This window comes from Pantherophis guttatus, chromosome 7, assembly GCF_059756535.1.
Source record: "Pantherophis guttatus breed Tessera chromosome 7, ASM5975653v1, whole genome shotgun sequence".
Lineage (NCBI taxonomy): Eukaryota > Metazoa > Chordata > Lepidosauria > Squamata > Colubridae > Pantherophis > Pantherophis guttatus.
Window position 1 is genome coordinate 80,092,863 of NC_142069.1, and position 13,779 is coordinate 80,106,641.

Genomic DNA, 13,779 nt, shown 5'->3' on the forward strand with positions numbered 1-13,779 from the left:
ATAATGTCCAAATATTTCCAATAAAGTTGGAAAAGTGTTTGACCTAAAAATAGAGCATTTTGAATTTAAAAGATTCGATTTATGATAGAAAAAAACACATATATTTTTAATGTGCCAAAATCTTAACAAAGTCTAATTTTACTTTGCAATATTGAAGATTAAAGACATGTTATTTTTAAGATTATTGACATATAGAGAGAACAGCAAAAATCAAATATTAAAGACAACTAAAAGGCATGATAGATTTTGTTTATTACATTTTTAAGTGCCTGGTTTATAAAGTTCATTTTTGAATGAATGGTAGTTCATCTGTTGTCACTTCCACTACCTGCAAATGTAGGGGAGTGCAAAGCAAAGTTCATTTAAGGACTGTTGGAGAGAAGATATTTTTGTCTTAAAGGCCTAAGGAGAAAAAGGAAGAGAACAGTGTAACAGAAACAATGACAAAATAATTCTTATTTAAATTACAAGAGAACACATGCAAGGTTGAAAAAATACAAGTACACCTCAGTGACCACACCAGTTTTAAATCTGTCAGTCAAGTTTAATTCATCTTAAAGAAGTAAACTACATTGGTATATTTAAGACAAACATTTTTTTTTCTATGCACACTATCCACGGGACAGTCCCTTTTCCAAAATAACTACTTTTTAAGAGTCCCAGAAAAGCACTTTTTCAGAAAGTTTTCCCAATTTAAAAAAAAAAAACTTTCTATGCTTCCCCCCACCCTTTATTTTTCTTAAATTCATCTGAGAAGGAAAAAAAAACATAAAATCCCCAAAACATTTACATTGCAAGCTATGTTCAAATGCATAAATTGATATATACCTAACCAATGTATCGCAACTGTGTTTTTTTTTACTTAGTTCACTTTTTGTTCATCAATAAAAGAATATAAAAATCTTGTTCAACAGAGTGTTAAGTGTATTAAAATAGATTTGTATAGTACTGCACAGTTTCTCCCGGAGTTGTGAAAATGGATAAAAGGGCTTTGTGTGCTGCCTCCTGGGGGGTAGCAGCTTCCAATCCATCAAAAAAAACAAAATAGCTTTTTTTCGGCACCGTATGAGAGGCGAAGGTGAGAAGCCTCACCTGTGGCACGCAAAGACAGAGCCTGGTTTTTGACAGAGCTGAATTCAGGGCGCCATTGAGGAGGGGCAAGAACCATCTTTCTCACTGTCCTCAGCACTTATATTTTTGGCCATGTCTATGAGTCCATAGGCTGCCTTAAAAAAAATTTAAACAGCCCCAATTCCTCTTGATAAAAAAAAAGTAACCTTAACCAATGCTATTAAAATACTCTGCTACTTTCAATTTAATCTTTATTATATCCCTCAGAAAAAACTTTAAATTTCCCCTTCAACCCTTGAATTCTGAAATGGTGATCCTTTGGAAGCAAAGGAGAAACAGAGCTATAAAATGGAAAAAGCCACACTGACAAGAAACTCATTTGCCCATCAACAACTTGAGAGGTTAAGCCTCAAGGCGCTAGCATAGGCTATCTGAAGACCTATACTGGGCCCAGTCTCAGCTTGGTTGCTTCAGGAAGACTAGCTAGTGAAAAGTCAAATGAAATTCGAGCTAAAGCTAATGTTTTACACGTGCTCAAATTTAACAAAATTATAAAAAGAACATTTAAAAAAAAAAGTTTTCACAATCAGATACCCCCCCCCAAACTCCTGATATATCCAATAAAAGAAATGACCACTTGAGGCAGTTTATTTCCTGTCTTGTAAATTTTAGCAGATAGTTCTGCAAGTAAGGGGAGGTAAAAACAAAAAAACCAACATTTTTCCACATTTCCTATTTTACAATAAAAATGCAGTACAAAAGAGTTAAGTTTTTTGGCATATCATTTGTACTGTTTGGATAAAATAAAAAGCAGCAATAATGAATATTATTTGCTTTCTTCCTTCAAAAAAAAGAAAAAGAAAAAAAGGGGGGGCTTCAAAATCAGCCATGTCTGCTGCAGGATGAGGTAAAAAAATTAGATCAAAATGGCAGCCATGAAGTGCAATCAATACGAAACAGATGAGCTCTGATTGCATCGTCCCAGCTGCCATCTTGACTTTTTTGACCTTATCTATGGACGGGCCTGAAAGGAAACCCCCCCCCAACTAAAAAGATCCAACTGATTAAAATATTTCTCACTACTATCATTGTTAAACCTTGAACAACAGCAGAATCCCCCCCAAAAAACATCCCCAATGAGAAAAATACATCAATAGCAAAATAAGTTAAGAGGACCCGCTAAAATGAAGGGTTTTTACAGGCATTAATCTTTCAATACTTCAGAAACGCATATACAGAAGCCTCAGCATGAAAATACTTCAATATTTCACTAAAAATGGTAAATTTCATACATTTTTATTTAAATATCTGCAATTATAATACTGAAAAGAAAAAGATTTGATTTTGAAGGCTCTGAAAGTGTCCACAAATGTAACTCTTCTCTATAGCCCTGAATGAAAACGACACTTGATCCTTTTTTTAAAAAAAAAAATCAGGAATCTATGCTAGTTTTTTTTTTTTTTTTAAAGAAAAAGTCACCATTTTCCATTCTTGGTGCCTGTTTCTATCTATCTATCTGCGCTAGCACACTAATGGTTCGCCTTTCAACCTATTTTTTTTTTCCTTCCCAAAGGGCAGCTTCTTTGCACCTCTGCAAAGGAGGTGCAGCCCCCCAAAAAAGAGGCAGGCCCCTTCCGCCTCTCCAGGTCGCCCGCCTTCCATCGACCAGAGACGCGGCATCCTTTTCTGCATTAATTACATTAAGGCCAAATCAACCAAACGAAGAAGGGAAAGAGAGGATTGTAAGCACTGAGATTCCCAGCAATGAAAAAAAAAAAGGAGGAGGAGGAGGAGGAGGAAATAATGACATTGAGCTGCCAAAGGGGGGGGGGGGACACAATGGTGGGATAATTATTACTATTTTTTTCCCCCAGCACAACTTTTAGGACATGGAAGAAGACCAATGTCATTTTCTTGTTATCCCAGGTTTTTTATTTTTCTGGATGCATCTTTTCTCTCCTTACGCCTGCATGATCTTAAAGCGTTCTTGTTGGCTGGATTGGTTCTCTTCTGAAGAAAAAAGTGTGTCTGTGTGGGGGGAAACCCACCAATCCGGGGGGGGGGAAGGGCGAGGGGAGCCCCTGTCAGTTGTTGCCCTGTGTCGACTGCAAGGGTTGGGGAGCAGCGGCAGCCGAGGCAGATGATGGTTTGGTCCAGGGGACAGTCAGCAGGGAGGAGGAGGAGGTGGTTGTTGTTGTCATGGTAACCTGAAGCATCTGCTCATTCTGTATCAGTCTAATGAGAGTTTTGAGGTGTTCCAGCGATGATTGAACCCCTTTCTGCTGGGCCAACAGGCTGTTTTTGAGCTCTAGGCATTTCTGTCAAATTAGAAATGGACAGAGTAAGAAACCATCCACAAGAAACAATCGAAATATCCCTCAGCAAACGGAATAGAATAGAATAGAATAGAATAGAATAGAATAGAATAGAATAGAATAGAATAGAATAGAATAGAATAGAATAGAATAGAATTCTTTATTGGCCAAGTGTGATTGGGCACACAAGGAATTTGTCTTTGGTGTATATGCTCTCAGTGTACATAAGGAGAATAAAATACATTCATCGAGAATAAACAATACAACACTTAGTGATAGTCAAGGTTACTAATAAGCTATCAAATCGTACTAGGAAACAAATAAAAACAGTATAAATTGAAAGATACAAGCAACATGGTTATAGTAATAAGTGGGAAGAGATAGATACTAGGAAGGAAGAGAAGAATAATAGTAATGCAGTCTTAGTAAATTATTTGACAGTGTTGTGGGAATTAGTTGTTAAGCAGAGTGATGGCATTCGGGGAAAAACTGTTGGGAAAAAATGGACGTCATGGAGGACCTGCAACCAAGTTAGTTGCCCTGCGACATCCTTATGACCAGAATATCAGTCAGGGCACTTAAAAACATATTTCCCTTCCCTTTCCTATTTCTTCTTGGTGGCATACCTACATAACTTAATACAGAGATTGTTTTCCAAACCAGTTTCAATCTGAAGTAACGTACAGTTTATTAAGGTCACCTTTATCTAACCGTGACTGATTTCCTCATGAAAGAAAAAACAGGATAGAAATTCCACAAATAAATAAATGAGCACAGCCCACTCTGGTTATTGTTTGAATGGGAGAACTGGCGGGATTCTAAAAAGGGAAAGTAAAAAAAAAAATCATGTGTATTATTTTTATTAAAGACATTCCTATTGCACTTGGAGGCTCACGGGGAATATACACAAAAGAAATCAGAAGGTCCATGATGACATGTTAAAAAACAAACCCAAACTAACATGTAACAAAGGAACCTGCACAAAAAATAAAGCAATAAAATGGAAAAAGAAAAGTTTGTGCTACATGTAAATTCAGAGGACACCTCCTGGGAAATTTCAACCATTTCAGCCATTTCAGGAGGTCAGCAGGGAAGGGGCCAACTTGTCTCTACCAGAAATAGTTCCACAGCGCTGGCACAGAAAAGCAGCACCTTCTCACTTCAGCCACCACCAGCCTCAACGTCTCAAAAATGTGGGATTTGCAGCACTTTTCTCCTGGTTAGTCTAGTACTGGTTGGAGTAGATGGTTCTGCAGGTATCTGGGTGCCAGTCTATAAAAAGCGTTATAGGTCAAAAACAGCACTTAAAATTATACCTGGAAACTGATCTGCAGCCAGTGTGGAGTCTACAAAACCAGTATTATATGCTTCCAATGCCAGTAACTGAAAAGCACATGGATTTTGCACAAATGAAGTTTTTGAGTGGTCTTTAAAGGCAGCCTGAAGCAGTGCATGGTACCATTGTCTAACCAGGTGATAATGAGGGCATGGACGATTGTAGCCAGATCCTACCGCCAGAGGTGGGTTTCAGCAGGTTCTGACCAGTTCTGGAGAACCGGTAGTAAAAATTCTGACTGGCCCCACCCCCATCTATTCTCCGCCTCCCAAGTCTCCATGATCGGGAGAAAATGGAGATTTTGTAGTAACCTTCCCCTGGATTGGGGTGGGAATGGAGATTTTACAGTATCCTTCCCCTGGAATGGGGTGGGAATGGAGATTTTACGGTATCCTTCCCCTGCCACGCCCACCAAGCCATGCCACGCCCACAGAACCGGTAGTAAAAAAAATTTGAAACCCACCACTGCCTACCACGCGTGCTCACATTTTCAGTTCCGGGCGAACTGGATTTTACAAAGGCAACAGCCCACTCCTGCCCCTAGTCCTTCTTTTCATTAAACTAGACATACCCAATTCCAGAACCATTCTTTGTATATTTTAGCCTCCAGTTCCTTAATCATCTTTCTTGCTCTTCTCTGCACTCTTTCTAGAATCTCAAGATCTTTTTTACATTGTGGCGATCAAAATGCCGAAGGGCAGCTGCAACGGGACTCAACAGAGAATGCCATAAACTGCTCTTCGTGATTTAAAGGAACAGATATTTTTCCTTTAAGTACTTTTGTCTTGCAAAGTCTTGTTTTCTTAAAATTGCTCTTGAAGGAGCAATGTCTTTGGCTACCATCTTCTAGCTCGCCTGAAATTCGGAGGAACCTTCCCATTTGTCTCCCGCAAGCCTTGAGATAAGAAACAAGCTAGGAATTATACCTTCATTGCATTATTAAGAAAGCATTCTTTTTCCTCCAGCTGTCTGTGTTCTCCTCTTAATTCATTGCTCCTCTTTAATAGCCTCCTCTTCTCTTCTTCTTTGACTGAAAAAGACACAAACAGAAGCAATGAAGATAATGACACTTTCTACCAAACAGAGCAGTTAAGCAAATGCATCTGGAAAGAATTGGACAGATCCTTGGGGGCAACAACTATGGGTGATGCAGAAGAGGCAATGGCCTTCTCTACTTCAACATGATCTTTCTTGACTTGAGTCAAGCCCATTTCGCATGGCTGCCAGCTTTTCCTACCTGACATAGTTTTTGTGTATTAGCCAAAGACTACACGACTTCGCAACTAACAACAAAAAATCTCCAATGGGCCAGCCAGCCAAGATAGGAGTAGCCCCATCCTCCAAAATTGTCCCAGAGAAGGATGAGTGTTGTTCTGGAGAAGGGATGAGGCTGGAGTTCTCTCCAATGAGAAATGGTTCTACTACCACAGGTAAACAAGCTTAGCTAATTACTATATGGTGTCAATCAGCTCAGCTTTTCAATATGGCTGGAAGCAAATTACTATTTAAGGCGTGTCAAATTTTTGAACTTTCAATTTCCAAGCATGAGGGGTGCTCAAATATTGTGACCTGCCTTGGGGATTGTAAAGATATTTTGGTTACTTTAATATAATCTAGATGTGCTTGGTAAGTAACTGCATAAATATCGTAACTTTTTTAACATTTTATTTGTGTCAATTTGCTCAGCTTTTCAATATGGCTGGAAGCCCAACAATAGGATAGGAACAAGAAAAATGTCAGATCTCAATCCAGTGCCCCCTTTGCATGCAGAAATGATCCAGACAATATATTCCCAATATATATGAGTCTATATAAACAAGACTCTTAGATCCTTCAATGAACCCACATTTTTTCTCATACAATTCAGTGGCTGCAATGAGATCAGCAAGAGAATACAAGTTAGTCCTCATTTACCAGCTGCAATTGGGACTGTCGATAAGTGGCATGGTCATTAAATGAATCATCATAGCACCAAGCCGAAATCACAACTTTAGTTTTGCCGAGATTGTTAAATCACAAATCACCCACAGGCATTAAGTGCAGCATCACTTTTCTTATCAGAAGCCAGTTGTGAAGCTTGCAAATGATGATCACGTGATTTTGGGATGCTGCAACCATCAGAAACACGTGCCATTTGCCAAGAGCGTGAATCACAATCATGTGACTGCAGGGAGGCTGCAACAGTCCCATGTCCAAAGGCGGATCGTCAATCAACTTTTCAGCGTCATCCTAATTTTGAACGGTCAATAAATGGAGCAGTTGTGAAGCGAGGACTACATGCATAATGATCCATTCCATAGTCGGCAAAGAGATTTCCCAATTTCAGGCCACTGACTGATTGATCTATATACATGTATATGCTGTCACTTGTTAGGATTCCTACCACCAGGACGGAGATATAGAAGTATAGCCAAACAGGCTGAAGAACAGTTTTTATCCGTGGGCTGTCAGACTCCTGAATGAGAAATAACATCATAACTACATAGTATGATGGACTGCAGGGCCGGCGTAATGTGTAACATGTTCACACTGGTGCAATAGGACTGGATGTTTTGTTAATATGATTTATTGGGTTAGGGATTTTCTGTCTTCACTGTGAGTTGTATTGTGTTGGGCACTGAGGGAGCTCAACCAATCTCATTGTACGTATGTTGTGCACTGACAATAAAGATTTGAATTGAATTGAATTAAAGAACAACATCTAAAAAAGTCTAGAAAGTGCAAAAGACGTGAGAATTAAGGTAAAAATGAGCCAAAAAAATGTTTCCAATAAATAAGTTAGGAAGACATCTGAATTCATCCACTGTCTTGTCTGTCTCTCTCCAAATAGTTTTGTCTCCAGTGTAAATTGTGTTAAGAACAGCTGCTGGATAAAACTTCTAGTCTGACAATTCCTGTTACATTTAGATGGGCACATGCCTTCGGAGAAGCTTGCAATCCACCCCTGGGGTGACTCCAATTTTCAAGCTGCTGACATTTGAGAAACACTATCTAATAATCAATCACTTCAGCACATACCTGTTTTATGAGTAACGTACGATTGCACCACAGCCAGAGTTCCGGACCAGGGGATATTGTCATCTTTCTTTAACACCTACAGGTTTCAGATAATAACAGCTTTCAGCAATTCAAGGACATTATATTTGTGAGCACCTCATCATCTCCTCCCCCCGAGTTTTCTTAATCAAAAGTTGATCATATAAGAAATACCCAACAGTTACAGAAAACTGGCTCCAGTGGCTTGCAAAATAAGAATTCATGGGAGATCATATAGAAAAAAAATGTAAACACTCCCTTTTCCTCTTTTACTATGGAGAATAAGAAAATATCCTCCGTTTTATCCATCTAGCAAATATCTCCCCGAGCCACTGAAACTGGTTGCCAGCCACCATATATGCAGGGCCCAAACTGCATAAAGACACTGAGCGTGTCTGTGTTGACAATGAAATACTTTGTCGTTGTCATAACCACTAAAGGTATATTTTGCCTTGTCTCAAAAGAGAAAATTTGCTTCAACAAATCTAGGAATGATAACCTCTCCTCAGATATCCCTGTGAGAAGCAGAGAGCATAAAAAAAAAAAGCTGGAATATCTCCTGCAAATTTTATTTCCTACACAGGTAGCCCCCGAGTTATGTCATGTGACCAACCCAATTTTACGACCTTTTGTGACAGTTGTTAAAGCGAACAGCACAGTTGTTAGGAGAACCAATCGTTTACTATGGGTGTGTTTTTGTCCCAAAATGGAAGCAATGCTGGTTTTTGGCAAAACTGTCATAAAACATAATCATATGATGTTGCAGGATGTTGCAAATGGCGATAAATGCAGCTCAGTTGCCGAATGCCCGAAGTCTGGTCATGTGACTAAAGAGCGGGAAACTGCTGGAACTTCAAATCTGGATCATAAGTATCCCTGAAGTAGGGCCATTGGAACTTTGAATGGTCACTAAGCGATCGGTCGTAAGTGGAGGAGTACCTGAATTCTCCATGGGGAAAACTTAAATTTCTATAATTCAAGAAAGGTGTAAGAGAATATTTATTATTTATTTATTTGGTAAATTTATACGGCCACTCACTTCATATATTTGTATATTGAATATAGTACAGTATATATAATACTACTACACTTGGAGATATCCCGTGTCTTAAAATTGGTGAGGGATTCACAATTATATCTTTTAAGTTCCTGTTAAAGGTATTTTAGATCTAAGATTTCTCTGCAGGAATGCTGTGTTTTTATTATTTTTTTCCATTTTTAAATTCAAATATATAATTTTTGAGTTTTGCTCTACCCTTTAAAATAATCTACCAATATATTAAATAAGCAAATGAATGAGGGAGATTATTTTTTTTTCACTGCTTTGATTGTGGCAAATATTTTGCAGGTCTGTCTTGATTTATTTATTCTATTTAGGAACTGCCCATCTCTTGACAGAGTGTGAGATTATTATTTAATAATCGTATCTGAAATGGCCATGGGAAGATTTGTCCAAAAAATCAAGACAGTGGATATAATGATGCAATTGAAGCGCCTTTTGATATGCATTTGAAAAGGATTCTGGTAAATACCAGGCTATGCAAATTGATATAATACGGATGTTTTCTTACAGAAGAGCAATCTAGAATTTTTTGGAGGAAGAGATATTATCAGCTTTTCTATCACACACTACTTGTTTTTTACATGACAATAATTCTAGAGTAAATAAATCCTAAAAATAGGATTAAAAATAAAAATAGGATTTATTTCGTTAAAGAAAAAGCAGGCATCCTTCAGAAACAAATGTTTACGCCCATCCGTAGAAAGTGGAATAACGATTATTTATTTTACACAATATTGACAGAATGAACAAGATATGGAAAATATTTTTGCAAATCATAGCATGCAAAACATTTTAAATCTTCGTTGGTTCCAAGTGGAAACTTCCCGTTTTTGAGGCTGACTTTGTTGTTTCGAGCAAGTAGCAGCTGCCTTTTGCGTTTTGGAATGGGATTTTCTGATCATATTGGCAGTCTGGTGGCTAAACAGCTCTGTTTTCCACTCCAAATACTCTGTTTCAACTCCAAATATTCTGTTTCAACTGGAGATATGAAACATCGGTTACTTCTTCACCAGCTGATTAAAGGTCAAGGCTCCCCTCGCCCATGTGCTAGTCATTCCTGACTCTAGGGGGCAGTGCTCATCTCCGTTTCAAAGCCGAAGAGCCAGCGCTGTCCAAAGACGTCTCCGTGGTCATGTGGCCGGCATGACTAAACACCAAAGGTGCACGGAACGCTGTTACCTTCCCACCAAAGTGGTCCCTATTTTTCTACTTGCATTTTTTACGTGCTTTTGAACTGCTAGGTTGGCAGAAGCTGGGACAAGTAACGGGAGCTCACCCCGTTACGCGGTGCTAGGGATTTGAACCGCTGAACTGCCGACCTTTCGATCGACAAGCTCAGCGTCTTAAGTCACTGAGCCACCGCGTCCCCAGCAGATTAGGAATCTTATAAAGGGAGCATGGCTATTGACGTCATAGTTTACCTTCAAATGAGAAAGTAAGTTTTTGTGGAAAAGATGAAACTATCATACAAGTCTATCTTATCAAAATTAAACAGAGTTCACCTCTCAGAGATCCTTCGTTTAGTACCTGCAGGGGCCAAATAGCTCACCTTTTCTTGGCACTTGGGACAGACCCATACTCCTTTCGGAACAGTCTTCAAGGGAGGATCCAAGCAGCTGAGGTGATAGGCCCTGGAGCATGTTCCACAAGGTTGTAAGTTGGCACCATGCTTGCACGCTGAACAGTATTCCTCATGGCTGACCTCATTCTGAAAGATGGCAAGGGTAAAGTTGAAGCAGTTCCTCAGAAGCAGAAATAGGTTTTTTGGGGGCCCGCATTTGACTAAACAAGCATCAGTAGACCGTCATATCCCTCAACATTTCACTAGCACACTTGTTTATTCATGAGGGGTTCTCGGTGCTCTCTGAGCTGGGTTGTTTTCTTGCAGATGTTTCTGCTAGCATTCATGATGTTACCTAGTTTGGGTAATGAAACATCTGGAAGAAAACAAACCAGCTCAGAGAGCACCAAGGACAGGGGTGAAATGCAGCCGGTTCTATCCGGTTCGGGCGAACTGGTAGTGCCGGCGGCGGGAGGCTCCGCCCACCCGCCCGGACGTCATCACGTCCATTTTTGACGCTCTACGCATGCGCAAAAGGCTCTGCGCAAGCATGGAGGAGGCACGCACGCTCACATTTGCGAACCGGTAGCGAAGGTAAGTGGGTTTCACCCCTGACCAAGGACCCCTCATGTCAACCCTGAGCTACAAATACTCTCTTTTATTAGTACGTATTTATTCACAAGCTTTCCTCCTAGGATTACATCAAAGATCACTACCTAATTACCACTATGCTTTGCAACTAAATATGAATGTCTTGAGGCAGTGTTCATCATTCTGAGGAACAGGGAGTAAAAGCCACTGCAGGTAGTCCTCAACATACAACAGTTTGTTTAGCGACTGTTCGAAGTTACAACGGCATTGAAAAAGTGACCTACGACTGTTTTTCACAGGTACGATCATTGCACCATCCCCAAGGTCATGTGATCAAAATTCAAACGCTTGGCAACTGGTTCATATTTATGACCTTTGCAGTGTCCCAATGTCACGTGATCACCTTTTGCAACCTTTTGACCAACAAAGTCAATGGGGAAGCCAGATTCACTTAATGACTGCAGCAAGAAAGTTAGTAAAATGGGGCAAAACTCACTTAACGACAGAAATTTTTTTGGGGGGTGTCAATCGTAAGTCGAGGACTACCTGTATATTGAAGGTTCTCAGTAACATGGCTGCTTTAATGTTTCAAAGAAGTGTGCTTTGTCCATATCAACATACTCTGCAAATGCCTATGTCCCTCAGATGTTTTAATCAAGGAAGAAATCTGGTGGCCCTGATTGACAATGCAATGAAAATGCCAATTTAGCACACACGCAACAGCTGTGAAAGATGGAAATTACACACTTGGAATTGTGATGAAAATTAATCAAAACTAGAATTGCTTCTGTTGCATTGTCCTAATACGTATAGAATGCAATATTAATCTCAAAATGAGAACTTTAAAGGATTTTCTTTCTTCTTTCTTTTTTTTAAGATAATCATCTATCTTTGCTTCTCAGAATGATAAAGGAACTGAAAAACCATTTCAGAATGGAAAGTCTGCAGCATTACAGTTTGATTAAATTATTTATTTATTTATTTATTTATTTATTTGATGGATTTTTCAAGGTTGCCTGATTCTGAAAAGACACTGGGCAATTGCAGTATTTTAAATGTATAATTTAAAAATACGGTTAAAAACCCACGTGCCCAAATCAAGCAGGAGAAGATACAAAAGTCTGCAAGCAACATCAAATTATTCAGTGTCTTGTATGAGCATAAAGATAATGGACAGTGTTGATCTTTCTTTTTCTTCTAATAGTCGTCCTGGGAAAAGGACTGAAGCTTCAAGGCCAACCAAACTGAATTAAACTCCTATTTCATAGATACACTTACAACAAAATATCAGAAGAAAAGTGTAATTGTAAGGCCGGGAATAGCAAATGCCTTCTTATTTATCTTTGCAAGCCACTAAAGGAGCTTTTTGGAGATTGAAGCCTGAAATATAAATGCTGAAAAAATAACCCCAGTATCTCAAAATAGTGTGTCAAATTAAATTGCTTTGCTAATCTACTGGCAATGTTAATTACTACTAGGAGAATTAAAAGTGTATTCACTTTTGAATTGATATATTTTGCAGTTCAAAATAAATGTGATTTACTAATTTGGCTTTTGGCTTTTATAGAAAGATAAACGTAACGTTTTTATTATAGAAATGATTTCATGAATTTACTGTTTTGTTTTAAATTTAGGCAAATTGTGATTCATACTAAACCATCAGTTACATGGAATAGCCAAGTGAGACTGAATAAACCACCTCTGTCTTCCTGAAACGGTAACACAACCTCTCACGATCCAGCTTCAGACGTTGCCCTTAACCATCTATGCTGGAGTAGTGACTAGATTCTGGCAAATCTAAGATCTATAACAGAGTTTCTCCATTTTGGCAACTTTAAGATGTGTGAACTTCAACTCCCAGAATTCCCCAGAGGAGGAAGAGGAGGAATCCAATTTAATGTAGCCTCGGGTCCTGTCCATTTTATGAAGCTTTTCCCAGCCCATGATGCTACAAAACGCCCAGGTGGCTCTTGAGTCAATGGAAGGTATGGATCATGGCAGTACGGAAAGTATTTTGCAGGACTCACATATAAATTACTCTTCGCAGGGAAACATGCTATGATTGAAACAGTCTGTAGTAATGGACAAAAACGTACCTTCCAACATGGATCCTCATTGGCTAGCATTGTGAGGAAGGGCAAACACAGGTTAGTAGAAGTGAGGTTAGATTTGCAGCTTAGTGGGTGGCAGCTAATCAACTCAACCTGCATTTTCTTCGATTTACATTTTTCCAACCATAACAGTGTTTTTATCAAATTTAGCAACTTTAAGATGTGTGGACTTCAACTTCCAGAATTCCTCAGTCAGCGTGAAAAAAACTGATATACAATCTCAATATATTCCCCATTTTTGTATGATTCCTGTTTTGGAACCATGGAAATTATACTCAGTGAACATCCATAAAAATAACAGTTATAGGTTGATCAGCTAGGATTATGAAAGATAGCAATAGAACTTAGACTTATATACCGCTTCACAGTGCTTTACAGCCCTCTCTAAGCAGTTTACAAAGTCAGCCTATTGCCCCCAACAATCTGGGTCCTCATTTTACCCACCTTGGAAGGATGGAAAGCTGAGTCAACCTTGAACCAGTCAGAATCGGACTGCTGGCAGTGGGCAGAATTAGCCTGCAATACTGCATTCTAACCACTGCACCACCAAACTCAGAGATCAATGTCTTTTATCAAAAAAATTAGTAGAAGAAATGAGAAATGTGGCAATATATAAAATAAGATATACATAATCCCCTGAAATACCACAGGAAAAAGCACTCCATTCTGGAAGCATTTGTCCATGTTAGGCATAA

At 39.0% G+C, this 13,779-nt stretch overlaps 1 protein-coding gene across 5 annotated transcripts in view; it reads right to left on the reverse strand.

The window, feature by feature from the left end:
* Positions 1-233: 233 nt before the first annotated feature.
* The window catches only part of PHF21B (PHD finger protein 21B), a 193,280-nt gene continuing 179,734 nt past the window's right edge, over positions 234-13,779 (reverse strand). For all 5 annotated transcript variants that reach the window (XM_034440342.3, XM_060684143.2, XM_034440343.3 and 2 more), the window contains 5 exons: positions 13,070-13,092; positions 10,371-10,529; positions 7,741-7,816; positions 5,649-5,752; positions 234-3,389 (listed from right to left, as the gene is read on the reverse strand). In XM_034440342.3, coding sequence (XP_034296233.2) covers positions 3,156-3,389; positions 5,649-5,752; positions 7,741-7,816; positions 10,371-10,529; positions 13,070-13,092 — 596 coding nt within the window. In that variant the 3' untranslated portion in view covers positions 234-3,155. The remainder of the gene's footprint in view (positions 3,390-5,648; positions 5,753-7,740; positions 7,817-10,370; positions 10,530-13,069; positions 13,093-13,779) is intronic.